At 35.9% G+C, this 21,444-nt stretch overlaps 1 protein-coding gene across 5 annotated transcripts in view; it reads right to left on the bottom strand.

The window, feature by feature from the left end:
- The window catches only part of FAF1 (Fas associated factor 1), a 460,703-nt gene that overhangs the window by 368,757 nt on the left and 70,502 nt on the right, over positions 1-21,444 (bottom strand). For 4 of the 5 annotated variants that reach the window (XM_025420121.3, XM_025420122.3, XM_049094401.1 and 1 more), the window contains exon 2: positions 15,840-15,908. The exons of the other annotated variant lie outside the window; for it this stretch is intronic. In XM_025420121.3, the coding sequence (XP_025275906.1) occupies positions 15,840-15,908 (69 nt within the window). The remainder of the gene's footprint in view (positions 1-15,839; positions 15,909-21,444) is intronic. 5 annotated transcript variants of the gene reach the window in all.

Genomic DNA, 21,444 nt, shown 5'->3' with positions numbered 1-21,444 from the left:
TCTTCTATAATGCCTCAACATGTTTAAATAACCCCATGTTCTAAACATGCTGTTATCATTTTATGTTTTAAAAATATTTATCCTCTAGGCATTAAATCAATTGCTAAATAAATAAATAAATAAATAAATAAATAAATAAATAAATCCCAAAATTCAAGCCTAGACTTTATCAGAGTGTTATCAGACTTGCCATATCCCTAAAGTATAGACCTCTGGCTATAGAGACTACTGGCCTCTAGAATTATACATCAATTTTGACATTCAGAAAAAGATAATAAACTTACTGGTTTAAAAAAATGCCAACATGTTAGCAATAATGTGACAATACATTAGAACTACTCAATTATCTTCAAAGATATCTTCTATACAGCTGCTAGCCATAGATTTATTAAAGGCATAGCATAATGCATTTTTCTAGCTATGAGTCACCATGTACACTCATCCATAAAGTCCTTCCTTATATACTCTAGCTGAAAATCATCTTAATTCTTTCAACAATGTTACATATTCTCTTTAAATGTGTGCATGTGTATGCCCACATGTTGGCGTTGGAGCAAACACTAGGTATTAAAAGAGCAGTAGCAGATACAAAAGCTTCAGAGACAAGCATCCCCACTGAGAGAAGAAAGGATTAGAGTTCAGATGAGCCTTAAACGAAGGATAAAATCTGAATGCTCAACAAGGAAAAGGAAAAGCACAGCTTGGCAAGAGGAATACTTACAGTATGTTTGAGCTTCTAGGCTAATTTGGCAGCATGAAGTCATACACACTCTACAATTATGGAAGTTCTTTTATCATGAATAGGCAGGGTTAAACAGTAAGCTTTCAAACATTAAGCTATGAAAGATGGCCCAAATTCTGTAACAGGTATTCAAAGAACAACTCCACTGATCAGTTTCCTATAACTAAACTGGATATAGATAAAACGTAGTTTATCTTAGAGCACCTTGGTATCTGAAAAGTATAGACTGTATTTTCAAGATGTAGAACAGGTATATATTAGAGAGAAATCCATGCATAAGAAAGATAGAAGTATTTGATGATTACATCAAAATATAAAAAATTACTAAAACATCTAATTAAACAAAATACAAACCAAATGGCTATACACAAAAATATATTAGTAAAAGAAAATGAAGTTGCTGAGAGTAGGTCTTAAGCATTCTTACTGCAAAAAAAAAAAAAAATTTGTTTTAATTAAAAAAGTTAATAAAAGAAGAAAATGACAACCTGGGGAGAGATAAGTAGAAATATAAAGTTTTATGGGAACATTTTAACTACCTCTTAAATATAGAAGTGTTTATATAAGAACTAAAATTTTGAAGAAATTATGCTATCATTAGGTAGCAAAATTTTTTAAACTGTCAGTATAAAGAATTATGAAAACAGGAATTTTAACTGCCGTATTACTTTTTCTTTTCTAAGCACACACTGATTTATGTCCACTGACCCTTGAAACCAGCAAGAGAAACTGCAAGTCATCACATTTACAGGTGTGCTAACCACCGACTTTGCTGCAATGATGATTTTGTTTAAACCAATTCCAGTAACAGAAATAAATTAGCTAAGTTTCATATAGCAAGGCAACCTGGGGAGAATAAACCCATTTTCAAAATCAAGCTAATCTGTAGGTTACCAAGCTTTATAAAACATCAAGATCAAAGTGTAAACAATTGAACTGAATAATTTTTAAAACAAAACCATCTAAATTTTTATTTTCTTTTAAATATTCTAGCTTAGAGTAGCATAGGCTACCTCTTTCAGAATTAGCATAAAGCTTTTAGCTTAGTTTCACAACAGTGAACTGACTCTTCATGATTTCAATTAAATAGTTTAACTGTGTGTTCTGAAACAAAGGTTAGACAAGTATACTAGAAATCAAAAAATAATAAATATTAGCCACAGTTCCAAATTTCATTTAACAGTGGGCACATTATCAATTAATCATCAAATCAGCATACCACCTTTTTACTAGGTCTTAAAAGCCTCTAAATTTATACCTACCATAAGTTTTATAAAAAAGATATTTGGTTCCTACATGGAACTCTAGAACAAAATCATATTTAAAGGAGAAGTAATACAACATGGAGCAAAATCCAATGAAAAAATAAGCAGAAAATCAAGTTGCAGTCAGGGGTAAAAATGTGGACCTCTAACAGTTTTGTTTCAGTAATGTGAACCACTACAAGGTTAGTAAACTGAGAATTTCATGTTTGTAAAAATATGTTTTCCTCTGAAAGGTAGAAAACAATTCTTTCATATCTACTTAATCACACCTTAAATACCAGTAATCTTTTTTATTTTATTTATTTATTTATTTGAGTAAGAGCGAGCAACTGCACGCAAATGAGCAGACAGAGGGCCAGAGGGAGAGGGAGAAGCACACCCCCTCACCCCCTACTGAGCAGGGAGCATGATGCAGAGCTCTATGCCAGGACCCTGAAATCATGACCTGGGAGGAAGGCAGATGCTTAACTGACTGAACCACCCAGGAGCCCCTAAATAGCAGCAGTCTTTCACTGCTTTTAAGTTCTCTCTTAAGATGCAGAACTGATGAAAAACTTCAAATAGATTGGGTCCTGTGAGGAGCTTTCTTTATGATAGCTCAACCAGATTAGTGCAACCAGAAATAAACAGAAGGGGAAAAAAATAGAAGCAATTTATTTGTGAAACATATTACTTAGAAAGCTACAACAGGGATCCCTGGGTGGCGCAGCGGTTTGGCGCCTGCCTTTGGCCCAGGGCGCGAACCTGGAGACCCGGGATCGAATCCCACGTCGGGCTCCCGGTGCATGGAGCCTGCTTCTCCCTCTGCCTGTGTCTCTGCCTCTCTCTCTCTCTCTCTCTGTGACTTTCATAAATAAATAAATAAAAATTAAAAAAAAAAAAAAAGAAAGCTACAACAGGAGAAAACCATCTAAATGTTGTTAGTGAGATAAGGAAATCAATCATAGTCCTTGAGTATCTTCATTATGACAAATAAGGAAGAGTAACAGCAGTAAGAGTCAGAAGTCTTAACAGCAAGGACTTTTCAAATATGCAAATAATGGAAATTGAAAACAGACTTAAAAATTTAAATGTAGGGGATCCCTGGGTGGCTCAGTGGTTTGGCGCCTGCCTTTGGCCCGGGCGTGATCCTGGAGTCCTGGGATTGAGTCCCGCATTGGGCTCCCTGCGTGGAGCCTGCTTCTCCCTCTGCCTGTATCTCTGCCTCTCTCTCTATGTCTATCATGAATGGATAAATAAAATTTTTTTTTTTTAATTTAAATGTAGGGATCCCTGGGTGGCACAGCGGTTTGGCACCTGCCTTTGGCCCAGGGCGCGATCCTGGAGACCTGGGATCGAATCCCACGTCGGGCTCCCGGTGCATGGAGCCTGCTTCTCCCTCTGCCTATGTCTCTGCCTCTCTCTCTCTCTGTCTAACTATCACAAATAAAAAAAAAAAATTTTTTTTAATGTACTACTAATAAAAGCAATCAAATAAGCGTTTACTAAACAAGTATCAGGTGCCAAGACAAAAATTAATAAGAATCCCTTTCTTCTAGAATTTTAAAATCTACCTGAAAATAATGCATCGGGCAGCCCCAGTGGCGCAGCCTGCAGCCCAGGGCGTGATCCTGGAGACCCTAGATTGAGTCCCATGTCTGGCTCTCTGCTTGGAGCCTGCTTCTCCCTCTGCCTGTGTCTCTGCCTCTCTCTCTCTCTCTGCATTTCTATGAATAAATAAATAAAATCTTTAAAAAAAAAAAAAAGAAAAAGAAAATAATGCATCAACATATTTTAAAGTACCACTAGGTAACCACAGCAAAAGCTCTTTCATGGGGTGCCTGGTGACTCAGTTAAGTGTCCCAATCTTGGTTTTGAGTCAGATCATGATCTCCCCATTGTGGGATCAAGTCCCACTTCGGGCTCTATATTCAGTGCAGAGTCTGCCTCGGATTCCTTCTCCCTCTCCTCATTCTTGCTGTCTCTCTCTCTCTCCCCCTCCCTTCCTCCCTCTCTCTCTTTCTCTCTAATAAGTAAATAAACAACATCTTTTAAAAAGACAATATGAAATTAGTTGTGAGTGGTAGAAAGAAAATTACAGGAGTAAAGAGAAGATAAACAGACTGGATATGAACCATGACTTTAAAGGTATGAAACATTTTTATGGATTGACAGACAAGGTTTCAGAATCACAGCTTTACTCCTTATCAAATAGATGCACAAGCATGGGCACTTGACTTAACTTTATAGGGCCTCAGTTTCTCATATAAAATAAAACCAATACTTACCTACCCACCTTTCGGAACTGCTTTGAAGATTAAATGAAATAATAATGTAGGTAAACCACTTGACATGATACCTAGCACAAAGTATACCCTCAATAAAAGGACAGAGAGCAAATGTGGGATGGTAGCCAAATTACAAACCAAAAAATGGAAAACTTCTGTAGAACAATGGCCTTATAGTCCCTTAGAAGAAAAACAAAGAGGGCTATAGCAAAAGAGAAATTGATAAAATGAGACATTCCTTCACAATAACTTCGCTTTTGTCATAGCAAGGATTTGTGCAAATATAAGCCAGTGTCTAATGGCCATTGATGAAGGGCAGCACTCAATGCTTGGCTGCTTTCTGATGACAACAGAGACTCATTATATCACTGGCTAAACTAGTTCATTCATAAAACTGCAGGTGTTCATAACACTGTATAAAATAGAAAAGCAGTGCACACTCAAGGAACTCTATAGCCAGATCCTGAGTAGGGTAGTAGAAGAAATTTTTCTAAGGACTTTTAGAATAATCACTAAGATACATTTCTTCAAAAGTGAAAACTGATAGAATGGAAATATCTCAAAGCACCTCAATGAGTCTTAAAATGGGACAAATTATGTGCATGGTAATTTTCCTGGTGTTTGACTCTTCAGTGCTTATCAATGTATTATAAGCTTCTATAAATACAAATATATTACTGAGGACTAGTAATTCAGTAATGATCCAAAAATAGGCTGATTTGTTTCATTTTTGCCTTAGGTTGAAACATGAGGTTAAAGATAAATACAAGCACACTGAATAGAGTCTTTCTTTAGCAAAACAGCTTATGTCAGCACAAGCAGAAAACTAGAGCAGAACTAGAGTGCAAAGTTCAAAACTTATTTCCTAAGAGCACAGAGTACTTAAAATGTAGTATTGACTAGGTTAACGTTTACTTTTACTTTCTTTTCATTTAGCACTGGGTTATCAAGTATATGACAAATACCTTTCCCTAGATCTCCCAGAGCTTACTGGAAATTTTATTTTATTGAAGGAATTTCATATATACAGACCTGTGAAGCAATTGGCATACATCTTTGTTCTGCCATTATCTACATCATAAAGTTGCTAAAAAAATTAAACAAAATGGTATGGGTACACATATTTCAAACACAAAATTCTACTAAAATGTTTGCTATATATTCTATTCATAGTTGACTGATTTTTATAGAATCTTAATAGGGATTAGGACATAAATCAATTCTTCATAAGTATTTCATGTATTAAGAGATCTTAATTCATTGGCAATAACCCTTCCTTATATATTCATCTTTCTGTATATAAACTGAAAATACTCATCTGCAAGGAAGGAATCAACTATAATGACATTAATTCTCTCCAAAATACAAGTGCAGGACAAGGTGAAAACCCAAAGACTGAGGTGGATGGAGGCAGGCAGAGTACAACTAGTCTTCATTTCAAGTAAAACCATAGCAGGAGATATCTCCCAATAGAATTAAAGTTCATGTTCTTTTGTTTTCAGAATTTTAGCAAATATAGACCAACCTACAGTTACCCCAAAATAAACAGTCAACTGGGGAGTATTTAAAACAGGGTTTGGAAGCACTAGTTTGCGAATAGCTATATAATGAAAATAATATGCAGGATAAGGGTAAGTGACTTAATGACTAAAATTCCTGGGACTCCACTATATTTTATTATAGAATACTTTTTACTTGTGTCTAAATCTATAAAATAGCTAAAATACTTGCAATCATTATTTTTCAGGAAGTTATTTCCATTTATGAGTATAACATACATGTTTAAGAGACCAAATAGGTCTTAACAAATTTTCAGTACACTTCTCAAAGTCAGATACCATATACTATTAATTTTTTTAAGCTCACACTGTATCTAGCATAAATTTGGTTACGCTGTAAGCACTCAATACTGACATAATGAGTTTTTTTTGTTCTTGGGTTTTCTTAAAACCATCACAATCACAACCAGATCACGGTACTTATCTCACATTCCTCTATACTTCTCTAGCACAATGGGCACTTTAAAAACATAGGAGGAGGGCAGCCCAGGTGGTTCAGCGGTTTAGCGTCGCCTTCAGCCCAGGGTGTGATCCTGGAAACCCAGGATCAAGTCCTACGTCAGGCTCCCGGCTTCTCTCTCTGCCTCTCTTTCTGTCTCTCGTGAATAAATAAATACAATATTAAAAAAAAAAAAAAGGAGGAAAAGTCAAACTGATACATACAGAAAATTTTAAATATAGACATGTCCAAGATCTAAAACTCAAATTATGCAAACTATTCATAAGGTCCTTAAAATAAAGAACAGTGAAAAATCATAATTTAGAAAAACAAAATATAATGCACAAGCAAATATATAAAACACCATTTTAAAAGTTCCATGAACCTAATGAAAAGTTTGAATAATGAGTTATTCAAAATGCTCGTTTCATTTTTTAAAAGCAACAGGATAAAATATTGCATAAAAATAGGACAATGAGAAAATGTATAGAGCAAGACAGCTACACAGCACAGTGTAGCTACACAGCACAGCAAATTTTTGCTGTGAATACAATTTGCAGAGAAAAGCCAACTAGGATATTTATTTCAATTTTTTTTTTTTTTAAATGATAGTCACACACAGAGAGAGAGAGAGAAAGGCAGAGACACAGGCAGAGGGAGAAGCAGGCTCCATGCACTGGGAGCCCGACGTGGGATTCGATCCCGGGTCTCCAGGATCGCGCCCTGGGCCAAAGGCAGGCGCCAAACTGCTGCGCCACCCAGGGATCCCTAGGATATTTATTTCAAAGAAACTTCTGGAATTCATTTAACCCTATCTGGAAAAACTGTCCTTTGCAATACTCTAGATAGAGTAGACTGAGAAAATGGGCAGAACCAACTGATATTTTACCCTTCAAAGCTAATGAACATGTACCAACAGAAAGGACCTTAGGAAAGAATTTACATTACTCCCAAATGGTAATTCTCAGATGAAAGACTATAGTCCATCATTCCAAGCCCACAACCTCACTTAACAATTTTATCTCATATTCCTCTCATCAATATCATGCAAGAGTGGCTTGACGGATTTTTAATCTAAAGCAACAATTTGCATAAGCCTCCCGAAAAGACACCCTAAAACTACACAAACTAAAGTAATGCATTTGCTATTGAAAAAAAAAAACAAAAAACAAAAACATACCTTCAAGACAAGAAACCTGAGGACATTATTCTGAATAAGTTCCTGACACTTGTCACCTCCATATAGAAATCATGTGCATATCATCTATACAATACTTTAATGAAAATATAGCACAATGGATTAGGAAGATGGTGGCACAGTAAGAAGACCCTAGGCCCATCTTGTCCCACAAATACAACTAAGTAACTATGAAATCACCCAAAATACACCAGAAATCGATCCGAAGATTAGGAGAACAAACTCTACAACTAAAGGAAGAAAAGAGGCTACACTAAAGAAAATACAAAGTGCAGAGATGTAGGTTGGAAGACAAACAGATCTTGGCTGCTGCAGTGCAAAGAAGGGCAAAAGATCAGACTAGCACACAGGAGAGCATAAGGGAAAATGAAAAAGCCATTGTAATTGGCTTGGAAAGCGACAAAGCCCAAATTTCGGGAATTCTTACAACCAGCAGGGCTTAAAGCCTGGAGTTTTTAAGGTGTTGACCTTTGCTTTGATCTGGGAGAGCTCAAAGGACACCATGGGCTGCTCTTGAATATAAAGCAGGACAAACAGCCCATGGACATACAGTGTGGAAACAGCGTTCTGAAGAGCACTTGAGGCACATGATAAACCAATAATCTGCTTATCTCAAAGGGGGCAGCATTCACACAGAGACTCCCCAGCCCTGAAACAAAGGAACAGGCTTGTGTCATTTCCTTTCCCCATCCCCTCAGCATGAACACGGGCCACCTGCAGGAACCAGCACAATGCTGACACTCACTACCTAACTTACTTAAACCAAGCCCTGCTTCACATATTCCAGAAGAACCACCATTCCCTATCACACTTGCCTCAGTCCCCAGGGGGCTGGCCCCTCCCCAAGAAAACCCACCCAAACTGCTGCCAACAGGAGTTTTACAAGGCCTTGGTTCCAGTGTTGGCAATGACAGGTCTCCTTTCACAAGCAGACCAGAGTACACCTAGTTAAAACATGCCATATTCAGGCCACAGGCCAAACACTGCCCATACCAGGCAAAGAGAGCCTCTGGAGACAACTGACCTGAAGGATAAAATGGTCAGGACAAAAGGGCAGAGCACACACAGCACCCATGTAGACAATCCCAGAGGCACTAGGCCCTGGGCAACAAGACAGACTACATTGTAGGGCACTAGAGGCCTTCTCCATAAAGCCATTACCCTCAAGGACAGGAGATATTGATGACTTTCCTAAAACATAGAAACAGGCACAGAAACTTAGACAAATGAAAAGGCAGAGGAATTTGTCCTAAATGAAAGAACAGGACAAGGCCACAGCTGGAGATCTAAGAGAAACAGACATAAGTACATGAGTAATGGAGAATTTAAAGCTATGATCATAAGGATGCTCACTGGACTTGAGAAAAAAGTGGCAATTGAAGTCAGTGAGACAATTAACACAAAGATAAAGAATACCATAGCAGAGATAAAGGGTTCAATAAATGAAATGAGAAACACAATTGATGGAATGAACAAGAAGCCAGAAGAAGCAGAAGAATGAATTAATGACCTAGAAGACAGAGTAATGGAAAGTAATTAAGCCGAACAAAAGAGTTAAATTTCAGGTCAAGGTATATCCTAAAGTTTAGCCTTGTTCAGAATTTACTGCATATAAGGGAAGATTATTTCATTCAGAAGAGACTGGTTATTGAAGCAGTGCTGCTAACATCCATTCCCTTTCATACCACCATTTTCATCCCATTTGTTCCCCTTCTCCAATTCTTTGGAAACTTGTGATTGAGGGGATCTTGTTAGTTATTTGTTTTGATTCTCTTCTTGTATGCAGTGGGCACTGGAGTAGAGATTTCTGAAAAAACAGTTTATTTTACCCCACCTTGCCTTTTGTGTTTGATTATAAAAATGATTATAAAAAACAAGAATATACTTAGGGAATCCAAAAACTCCATCAAATGTAATAATGTTCAATTAAAAAAGTCCAGAAGAAAAGAGAAAAGAAGGAGGCAGAGAATCTATTTGAAGAAAAAAACAGCTGAAAACTTTCCCAATCTGGAGAAGGAAACAGATATCCAGATCCAGGAGGCACAGAGAATCCTCACCAAAATCAACAAAAGCAGACCCACAAGACATATTGTAATTAAATTGGCAAAATATACTGATAAAGAAAATAGTAAATGCAACAAAAGAAAACTGTTACATACAATGGAAACTCCATAAATTGTCAGTGGATTTTTCAGAAGATTTCCATATCAGAAAGGAGCAGCATGACATAGTTAAAATGCTGAAGGGAAAAACCTGCAACCAATAATACTCTATAGAGCAAGGCTATCAATCACAATAGAAAGAGATAAAGGGGCAGCCTAGGTGGCTCAGCGGTTTAGCGCTGCCTTCAGCCTAGGGTGTGATCCTGGAGACCTGGGATCCAGTCCCATGCCTGGCTCCCTGCATGGAGTCTGCTTTCTCCCTCTGCCTGTGTCTCTGCCTCTCTCTGTGTGTCTCTCATGAATAAATAAATATGATCTTTAAAAAAAAAAAAGAAAGAAAAAAAGAAAGAGAGAGAGAGAAAGAGGTCTCCCAAATGAAAACTAATGGAGTTCATGACCACTAAACTGCCCTGCAAGAAATAATAAAGGGAACCCTGAGTGGAAAGACAAAAACTGACAGCATGAGGGTAGTAAACACAAAAGCTGTAATAATGAATATTTCTGTAAAAAGCCAGTCAAGGAATTCATAAAAGGATGTAATATCTGATACCACATATCTGAAAATGGGGAAGAAAGGAGTAAAGAATGGGTTCAAACTTAAACGACCTTCAACTTAATACAGACTGCTATCTATCTGCACAGGTTGTTATATACAAACCTAATGGTAACCACAAATAAAAAACTATCAGTCTGCAAAGAATAAAGAGAAAGAAATCTGTATGTATCAGAAAACCAGCAAACCATAAAATAAAGACAAGCAAGGATCAGAGAAAATCTTCAGACAACCAAAATACAAGTAATAAAAAGGCAATAATGTCTATCAATAATTACTTTGAATAAATGGACTAAACACTCCAATCAAAAGACACAGGATGACAGAATGGATAAAACAAAGAAGACCCATCTATAGAATGCCTACAAGAGATTCATTTCTGATCAAAAGATCAGACTTAAAGTGAGAAGATGGAGAAACATGCAAATGGCCATCAAAAGAAAGCCAGAGTAGCAATATTTATATCAAACAAAACAGACTTTAAAAAAAAGACTGTGACAAGAGACAAAGAATACTATATAATAATAAAGAAAACAATCCAACAAGAAGATATTTTTTATGCATCCAACATGGGAGTACCCACATACACAAAACAGTTAATAACAAACATAAAGGAACTAATCAGTAGTAATAGAATAACAATAGGGGACTTTAAACCCCAATTACATCAATGGACATATCATCTAAACAAAATACCAACAAAGAAACAGCAGCTCTTAAGGACACACTGAACCTGAGAGACTTAACAGTTACATTCAGAATATTCCCTCCTAAAACAACAGAATACATATTCTTCCAAGTGAACATTCTTCAGACTAGATCACATATTAGGCCACAAAACAAGCCCCAACAAACTTTAAAAGGTTGAAGTCATACCATGCATCTTTTCTGATCACAACACTATGAAACTAGAAGTCAACAAGAAAAAATCTGGAAAGACCACAAGTACAGGGAGGTTAAATAACATGCTACTAAACAAGATGAAATTAAAAAGTACACGGAAACATATGAAAATAAAACACAATGACTCAAAACCTTTGGGATGAAGCAAAGGTGCTTCTAAGAGGAAAGTTGACAGCAATACAGGCCTACCTCAAGAAGCAAGAAAAAAACTCAAATAACCAACCTAACCCTACACCAAAAGAACCTAGGAAAAGAGCAACAAAGAAAACCTAAAACGAGAAGATATAAACAAATAATAAAGATTAAAGCAGAAATAGATGAAGTAGAAACTAAAAAAACAATAAAACAGATCAATGACCAGGAGCTGTTTCTTCGAAAAAAATTAATACAATGGATAAACCTCTACCCAGACATATTAAGAAAAAAAGAAAAAGGATCCAAATAAATAAAATCACAAATGAGAGATAATAACAACAAACACCACAGGAATACAAACAATTATAAGAGAATATTATCAAATACTACATATCAAGAAATTGGACAACCAAGAAGAAATGGATAAATTCTTAAACATATAACCTACCAAAACGGAAATAAGAAGAAATAAAAATTTAAACAGACCAATTACCAGCAATGAAATTGATTCAGTAATCATAAAACTCCCAACAACAAAATTCCAGGACCAGATGGCTTCACAGGTGAATTCTACCAAACATTTCCTTATTTATTTATTTATTGCTAAATAAACATAAATATTTATTTTTAGAATTATTTTATTTAAATTTTAGTTAGCATATAATGCAATATTGGTTTCAGGAGAATTCAGTGATTCATCACTTACACACAACACCCAGTACTCATCACAAGTGCCCTCTTAGATACCCATCATGCATCTAATCCATCCCCTTACCCATCTTCCTCCATCAGTCCTGTTTGTTCTCTATTGTTAAGAGTTCCTATGGTTTTTCTCTCTCTCCTTTTTTTTCTTTCCTCTTACCATATGTTCATCTGTTTTCTTTCTTAAATTCCACGTGAGTGAGATCATATGGTATTTTACCTTTCTCTGACTGACTTACTTCACTTAGCATAATACATTCTAGCTCCATCCACATCATTGCAAACAGCAAGATTTCAATTTTGATGACAGAGTAATATTCCATTGTTTATATACATAAACATATCATATTTTACTTATCCATTCATCAGTCAGTAGACATTGGGCTCTCTCCATAGTTTGGCTATTGTTGATAATGTTACAATAAAGATTAGGGTGCATGTACCCCTTCATATATAGGTATTTGGGTAAATACCTAGTAATGTAATGGCTGAATCATAGGGTAGCTCTATTTTTAACTTTTGAGGAACCTCCACACTGTTTTCCAGAATGGCTGCACCAGTTCGAATTCCCATCAACAGTGCAAGAGGGTTCCCCTTTCTCTGCACCCTCATCAACACCTGTTGTTTCTTGTGTTGTTCATTTTAGTCATTCTGACAAATATGAGGTGGTGTCTCATCGTGGTTTTGATTTGTATTTCCCTGACAATGAGTGGTGTTAGGAATCTTTTCATGGGTGTACTAGCCATCTGGATGCCTTCTTTGGCAAAGAATATAATTTGTTTTTAATTAATTGATTGATTGATTGATTGATTGATTGAGTGATTGAGAGAGGGAGGGGAGAGAGAGAGAGAAAGCATAAGCAGGGAAAGCAGCAACCAGAGGGAGAGGGAGTAGCAGGTTCCCCTCAGAGCAGAGAGACCAATGCAAAGCTCAATCTCAGGATTCTAGGATCATGACCTGAGCTGAACGCAGACACTTAACCGACTGAGCCACCCAGGTGCCCAAGTTTGAAAGTTCTTTACAAATTTCAGATACTAACCCTTTATCACATATGTCATTTGCAAATATCTTCTCCCAGTCCATAGGTTGCCTTTTAGTTTTGGTGACTGTTCCTTCACTGTGCGGAAGCTTTATATAGCTGCAGTCCCAACAGTTTATTTTTGCCCCTCTGAAGAACAGTATAGAAGTTCCTTAAAAAGTTAAAATCAGGGCAGCCCAGGTAGCTCAGTGGTTTAGCGCCACCTTCGGCACAGGGCATGATCCTGGAGACCCGGGATTGAGTCCTATGTCAGGCTCCCTGCATGGAGCCTGCTTCTCCCTCTGCCTGTGTCTCTGCCTCTCTCTCTGTGTCCCTCATGAATAAATAAATAAAATCTTAAAAAAAAAAAAAGTTAAAATAGAACTACTCTATCATCCAGCAGTGGTACTACTATTTACCCAGAGATACAAAACCCTAATTCAAAGGGATACAAACACCCCCAATGTTTATAGCAGCATTATTGACAATAGCCAAATCATGGAGGCACCCCAACTGTCCATGATTGAGGAATGGAGAGAGAGCAGTAGTATTTACATACAATGGAATATTATTCGGCCATAAAAAAAGAATGAAATCTTGCCATTTACAACTACATGAATGGAGCTAGAGAGTAAATGCTAAGTGAAATAAGTCAGTCAGAAAAAGACAAATACCATATGATTTAACTCATGTGTAATTTAAGAAACAAAACAAAGGACCAATGGGGGGAAAAAGGAGAGACACACAACGCAAACCAAGAAACAAACTCTTACTGATAAAGAAAAAACTAAAGGTCACTCAGTGGGGAGGTAGGCAGAGGGGATGGATGAAATAGGTGATAGGGATTAAGGAGTGCACTTATCATGATGATCAGCAGATGATTAACATAAAAACTTTAAATATATATATATATATTTTTTTTTTTAAAAGATTACAGCAAGGTAAAAACATGGATTTGGAGTTAGGCCATAAAAACAGAAATTTTGACAAGTGGCCAAACATGCCCTATATGAAAAATAAAATAAGGAAGCTCTGGTTTAGTGAAATAGGCCATTTCAAAAACGTATATATTTGATAAGATTTAAATTAGTACAAACATCCTGGAAGGCAATTTACCTATAAATACCCAAAACCTAAATAATATATACATACATACACACACACACACACACACAATTTGATACAGAAATACACTTATGAACTGAATTTATTCAATATCTTCTAGGAAAATAATAGGTTAAGTATACAAGGATGAAGGTCTAAGAATATTCCTACAGCAATGTGGATAACAGCAAAATACTGCAAAAATCCTAAATGTCTAACAGCATAGCACTGATTGGTAAAATTATTATGCTACAACCACTTCCTGGAATACCATGCAAACATTATGAACATTATAAAGAATGACTAGTCAATTTAATTTGACATTCATGATAGGTTGTTAATTAAAAACTGCAGGTGACAAAATGGTAGAACTACCTCATCTGTATGAAAAAAATTTTTTTAACTTTAATCACACAATAGACTAGAAAAATGTTCATTACTTGTACAGGCAAAAAATAAAGCTGTTTTATATTTCGAGTAAAAAAGTTAATAGCAGTAAATCTATACAAAACACATAGACAATGGAGAGTTGATTATATAAGTCCATGCACATTTTTTTTTTGCTATCCACGTATCTAATCTCAGTTCTATTAGCACACATTTCAAGTTTTGACCTTTGAAAATTAACACTTCTTCAAATTGTAATTTAGATTTTTTTAGCATTTCAAAGGCACTGAGGGACACCTGTGTCATCCCAACCCAATCAGTATTCTTCCTATACTGTTAAACAATTTATGTTTAGTTTGCCTTGCAATTTTAAGTAAATTACAATTCTGTGTGTTGGGCTGTGCAAGGACTTGATTTTGAGTTACTGCCTCCCCCCACGGAAAAAACTAAATCACTTCTATAATAAACTCTCTGAAGTAGATATTTTTAAATGTTTTAAAAAATATACAACAGAATGTCACTTCTTTAATGGCCTTAGAGAGGAGTGACATAAGTGAGAGCTCCAGAAGGTAAGGGGAAAACATGAAATAGAATTGTTCTGACATAAGTGAGAGCCTCAGGAAGTGATAGGATTATTCTGACATTTAGACAAGTCTGCATTTTCTCTCCTACCAAGCATCTCCAGCAAAATATTATATGGGAAGAGGATCCTTAATACACAGTAACATGAGAGAACAATTTTAAGAATTATTTAAATTATCTAAAAATTCATAATAATTTAGTAATTTAATAGTGAACTAAATACAAACTTCATGTTAAAGACATTTAGATTTTATTCACTCAGATTACAGTTACAAATCGGCTATGGTATGCTGAATCATCTATAAAGGAATATTAAAGACACTGAGGAATTAATGAAATTTGATTATTGGTCCAAAAAAAGAAAAAAATTCTTCAAATAACTCAGAGAAAAACAAATATTATATGATCTCATTTATATGTGGGATCCAAAAGAAAATAGAATTCAGAGAAACAGATTAGATTGGTGGTTGCTAGGGATGGGGGAGAGTGAGTAAAGGCGGTTAAAGAATACAAACTTCCAGGTTAAAAAAAAAAAAAAAAAAACTTCCAGGTATAAAATGAGTACATTCTGGTGATCTAAAGTATAGCAAGTTAACAATACTACATTGTATACTTGAAAACTGCCAACAAAAGAGTAAATCTTAAAAGTTCTTATCACACACAAAAAAGTAACTATGTGAGATGATGGATGTGTTAGCTCACCTTACTATGGTGATCATTTCACAATATATATCAGATTATTATATTATACACCTTAAATTTACACAATGTTATACATATCTCAAAAATGCTGGGAAAAAGAAAAAAGACTAAAAATACTCACCACTAAGTCCCAATTATTTTGCTCAAGCAATGTAATAGCTTCATCAATGTTTTCAATGCCAGTACATGCCTGAAAGCAAAGTAAGAATTTTAGATACAAGTTTGGGAAGGTTAATCTTAAAAAGGTAAATAGCATAATATGTCATTTAAGTTTTAAAAAGGTATATGAATAAAGCCACTAAATGCCTAACACTTCTAAACATTTTACAAATATGGTTTGAAAACTGTTAATTACAAAATAAATATACATTGCACTGAAATAAAAGACAATAAATCAAAGCAATAAAAGAAAGTATGTTTAAATGTTGAGCTTTGGAGCCCAGAATGATCTCAAGATCTCTAATTGCCCAGAACAACTTTTATTAAAAAGTTTCTGATGGAGGGACCGCTTGGTGGCTCAGAGGTAGAGCATCTGCCTTTAGTTCAGAATGTGATCCCAGAGTCCTAGGATCAAGTCCCTCATCGGGCTCCCCACAGGGAGCCTGCCTCTTCCACTGCCTGGATCTCTGCCTCTCTGTGTCTCTCTCATGAATAAAAAAATAAAATCTAAAAAAAAAAAAAAAAAAAAAAAAAAAAAGGTTTCTAATGAGGTTCCACGCTGGGAATGGAGCCTACTTAAAAAAAAAACTTTCCCACAGACAACCATATAAAAAGAACTTCAATCCACGCCTTTCACATTATACAAAGTTTAACTCAAAATAAATAACAGATTTAAAGTAAAATCTAAAACTGTATAAGACTTGTAGATCTGTGCTAATATGGTAATCAATAGACATACATGGCTAGTGAGCCCTTGAAATCTGTCTCGACTTAAGATGAGCTGTGTTAAAAAAAAAAAAAAAAAAAAAAAAAGATGAGCTGTGTTAAATACACGAGGGTAGAACTCAGTATAAAAATTAAAGGTAAATACTTATTATTAATTCTTTGTGGCTTCTAGCTGGCTCAGTCAGTAGAGTATGCAATTCTCGATCTCAGGGTCATAAATTTAAGCCCCATACTAGGATAGAGATTACTGAAAATAAAACCTTTAAATATAATAATAATAATTTTCCTATTTAATGTATATTGAGATGACCAATTTGAAAATATTGGCTTAATTAAGCATTTTTATTTTTAACATGGATACTAGAAACTTTTTAATTACATTTATGGTTTTCATCTATTTTTAGTACTGAAAACACAGAAAGAAATCTTTCTGAGCTTTAGATACAACAACAAAAACAAAACCCAAAAGATTAATAAAATCAACTTCCTTAAAATTAAGAACTACTGCTCTTTGAAAAAAGGCAAGCTACAGACTGGGAGAAAATATCTGCAAAAACATCTAACAAAGGACTGATAACCACAATATAAGAATAATTCTCAAAACTAATTAAAATAAATAATAGCGAAAGATTTCAACAGAAACTTCCCCAAAGAAGATACACAAATATATATATGAAAAAATACTCAACAGCATTAGTCAACAGGAAAATGTAAAACACAGAGAGAAACGCCACTTCCATACATTACAGTGCTAAACTCCAAAAACTAACAATATCAAGTGATAGTAAAGATGCAGAAAAACAGGATCCCTGGGTGGCTCAGTGGTTTAGTGTCTGCCTTCAGCCCAGGGCGTGATCCTGGAAAGACCCAGGATCAAGTCCCACATCAGGCTCCCTGCATGGAGCCTGCTTCTCCCTCTGCCTGTGTCTCTGCCTCTCTCTCTCTCTGTCTCTCATGAATAAATAAAGTCTTTAAAAAAAACTTTATTATTAACCCCAAATTACATATATTTATCTGCTTTTATTTCTCTAGTATCACAATCAAACATTAAGTCAAAGCAATGTTTTCTCATGCATAAATAAATAAAATCTTAAAAAAAAAAAGATGCAGAAAACCAGAACTCTCATAGATTGACATATGTGTGACATATACATGTATCTCAAAATTAAATGGTCACTTTGTAAAACAGATTAGCAATTTCTTAGAAAGTTATGACAGTAATCCAACTTCCTAGGTATTTACCTATTCAAAAGAAATTAAAACTTACATTCACATGAAATTATAAATGAATGTCTACAACAGCTTTATTCATAATCATTGAAAACAGAAGACACCCCAAATGTGCTTCAGCTATACATTCATACAACAGATATAAACTTCTCGGCAACAAAAATGAACAAATTACTGATAAAAAAAAATGTGGAGAAATCCTCAAATGCATTATGCTAAGTGAAAGCCAGGCTCAAAAGGACACATACTGTATAATTCCATTTACATGATATTTTAGAAAAGACAAAATTCTAAGAACACATATGAATTATCACCAGAGAGGCTTGGGATAAGAATAAGAGTTGACTACAACTAAGAGGAAAATTGGAGGAATTAAAGGAACAAAATTTGATTCCTGGACACCATAAAAATTCAACAAAGCAAACAAGTAAAACAATAAAAAATGCAATATCCTCATTTTAAGCCAAATGAAAAAAAAACAAGGATAATCCAAAGACTCCAAAATACTAATAAAAGCAACTAAGAGCAGTTAAGATAGAGCAGAAGTTGTACAGGAGGAAGAGGAGAGAAAAACTATAGGGGGTACACAGCAAAACATCAGAAAGCACCAACAAAATACACTTCCTCAATGACATCACTCTTTTTCCCCCCTCAGAAAAACATGTAGGAGAGGTAGTTCTGAGAGCCTATCCCCTCCACAGAGACACCAAAAACTGTCAGAATCAAATTTGTCAGAACTCTGGAAATTAGTCAAAGGTTTACATCAATCAAATAAATGCTGAAACATGAAAACGATCACTTCAGAACAGTGGAAAAGCTTCACAGATTTTTATTTCCCTTTCCCACTCTCAGCTGTGTGGCAGTCTTGAATATACTAGTCCACATTCCAACAGTTAAACGAACCCTGGTCCCTGGTTTAGAGGGAGCAGAGCAGACTGTTCTCATAGAATTCGTATTTGTCTGCTGTAACCTGTGCAGGGCTACCTGAAGGACTAATTCAATGCTCTCTCCTTTGTTTTATCAACTTCAAAATCTACAGAAAAATAGCTAAGCAGAGGGCATTCTTCAGAAAAATTCAGTGCCACCTGGAACAAAATATTCCAGTTAAGGCAAACAGGCATGCCAAAAACCTGAAAGAAAAAATGGCAAGAGAGTTTCTTTGGGAAATTAGAACATTAAAAAACACTGGGAATTTAGAAAGCCATGCATGTCTAAGGCAAGAAATCTACTCAGAGAAGATCTGAGAAAACTACTGGCTCATCTCTAGGCTCAGCACAAACAGGAAGAAAAGACAGACTAGTGAACAGCCTAAGTGTTAGAGTGCTCCAACATAGGGCCAGTCTGCAAAGAAAGGATTTTCTTTCTTCTCTTCTTTTCTCTTTTCTTTCTATTTTCTTTTTTACTTCAGATATTCAAGGAAATCTCTCTCATACTACTGGTAGACCATAGCTAAAGAACAAAAGATTTCAGAGACTATTATGTACCAAGTCTGTGTCCCACCCCCAATCCCCTCCACACACACCAAAATTCCTATGTGGAACCCCTAATCCCCATTGTGATGGTACTGAGGAGGGTGGGGTGCCTTTGGGAGATAATCAGGTTTAAATGAGATCATGAAGGTGGGGCTCTCATAATGGGAGAAGAGACACCAATGGGTGTTTTTTTTCTCTTTCTCTCTGTGTCCCTCTCTTGCTCCCTGCCACGTGAGAACCAAGGGAGAAAGTGGCCATCTGTAAGTAAGGAGGAGAGTTCTCAGCAGAAACCAATCAAGATGGCAGCATGATCTCAGACTTTCAGCCTTCAGAATTATGAGAAAATAAATCTGTTCTATGTTGTCATGGTAGCCCAAGCAGATTTAGTGACAACGCATCACCAAAAAAATTGCAAAAAGTTTAGAAAAGTTGGTAAACAAGTAACAACCCACAGAAAGCAACAAAGACAAATCATAAGAAGAATCTGATTTCCAGAGTTATCACATTATAATATTTTAAATTTTATTTTAAATTTTTGAAAATTAAAATATTTTTCTTTTCAAAAAGAATATTGTGATATATACTAAGAATTAAGAAAGTATAACCCATTCAGAGGAGAAACTGACAGAAAATGTGAGGAAGAACAGACATCAGACTTACTACACAAGACTTTCAATTTCAATCATCATCTTAAATATTCTCAAAGAGTTCAAAGATTCCACAAAGAGCTAATGGAAACCAAAAAGACGATGTCAACAAATAGAGACTATCAATAAAGAGATACAAATTACTTGAAAAGGAACCAAAGGGAAAAAATCTGGGGCTGAAAAGTACATTAAGTGAAATGAAAATTAACTACAGGGTTTCAATAGCAACTCTGAGGAGGCAGAAGAAAGATAAGAGAACTTGAAGGTAGGTCAAATGCAATTATCCAGTCTGGGGAGCACAAAGGAAAAAAAATTTTTTTTTCACAAAGAAAAATTAATGAAGAAAATGAACAGAGCCAAAGATATGTGAGACCCCACCAAATGTACCAACATATACATAACAGGGAGTTCCAGAAGGAGAAGAAATAAAGGGGCAGAAAGAATATTTGAAGAAATAATGGCTAAAAACTAAATTTGGTAAAAGACAAGAAGCTACATATTCAAAACATTCAACAGATTCCCAAAAGGATAAATGCAAAGGCATCCATACCAAAACACATTACAATCAAGCTACCAAAAGCCAAAAAAGGGGCACCTGGGTGGCTCAGTAGGTTAAGCATCTGCCTTTGGCTCAGGTCATGATCCCAGAGTACTGGGATCTAGACCCACATCTGGCTCCCTGCTTAGCAGGAAGCCTGCTTTTCCCTCTCCCTCTGCCCCCTCCCCACTCTTGCTCGAGTGCTCTCTCTCTCTCTCAACTTTCTCAAAAATAAGTAAAATCTTAAAAAAAGGCTAGAAGCAATACCAAACATAAACACGGTTCCATTTTGTTCTCTTGAATTCAGCTTTTCTTCCCAGCTACTTGTCCTACCAACTACAATGACTTAAGCTCACCACCATACAAAGAAGCAGCAGCCACAAACTTCACCAACATCCCTTTCTGATTCCTGGTTACTGACTCTTCTCTCATCTTCCAACTGCCTCAGTCTGGACCTTTACATCCCAACCCTCCCCCCCAGCTTTTTCTTCAGCTGTGTAAAGGATAATCCCTGCAATAAATCATTCATTTCATGCTCAGCTTCCCCAATCTAATTCTAAATGACACAGCGAAACAAAAGTGAAAACAAATAACAAAGGAGTTTTACAGGTCCAACTGTACATGCTGTTTATGCCCCTTCCTGGATACTGAACTCATTTCCCACCTGCTATAAGTACTGGCTGCCAAAAGCTCAAACCTGCACTCTTCTCTGAAGGATTCCCTTTGATTGACAGGAGCTATTGAGCCCAGAAATGCCTGAGAGGTTACCTGACCGACCCTTGCCAGGAGTGGTCCCTGGCCAATTTTTAATTGCTGATACAGAGGCTTCCGCACAGCAAAGGAAATAAATCAATAAAACTAAAAGGCAACCTACTGAATGAGAGAAGATATTTTCTACCATTACTTGGTGCTGAATTTTGTCAAAATATCTTCCTCTATTTATTGATATTTGTT

Source organism: Canis lupus, chromosome 15, assembly GCF_003254725.2.
Source record: "Canis lupus dingo isolate Sandy chromosome 15, ASM325472v2, whole genome shotgun sequence".
In the NCBI taxonomy this organism is placed as follows: Eukaryota; Metazoa; Chordata; class Mammalia; order Carnivora; family Canidae; genus Canis; species Canis lupus.
Note: the sequence above shows the minus strand (reverse complement) of the source record. Positions and strands in the feature narration are given on the sequence as shown.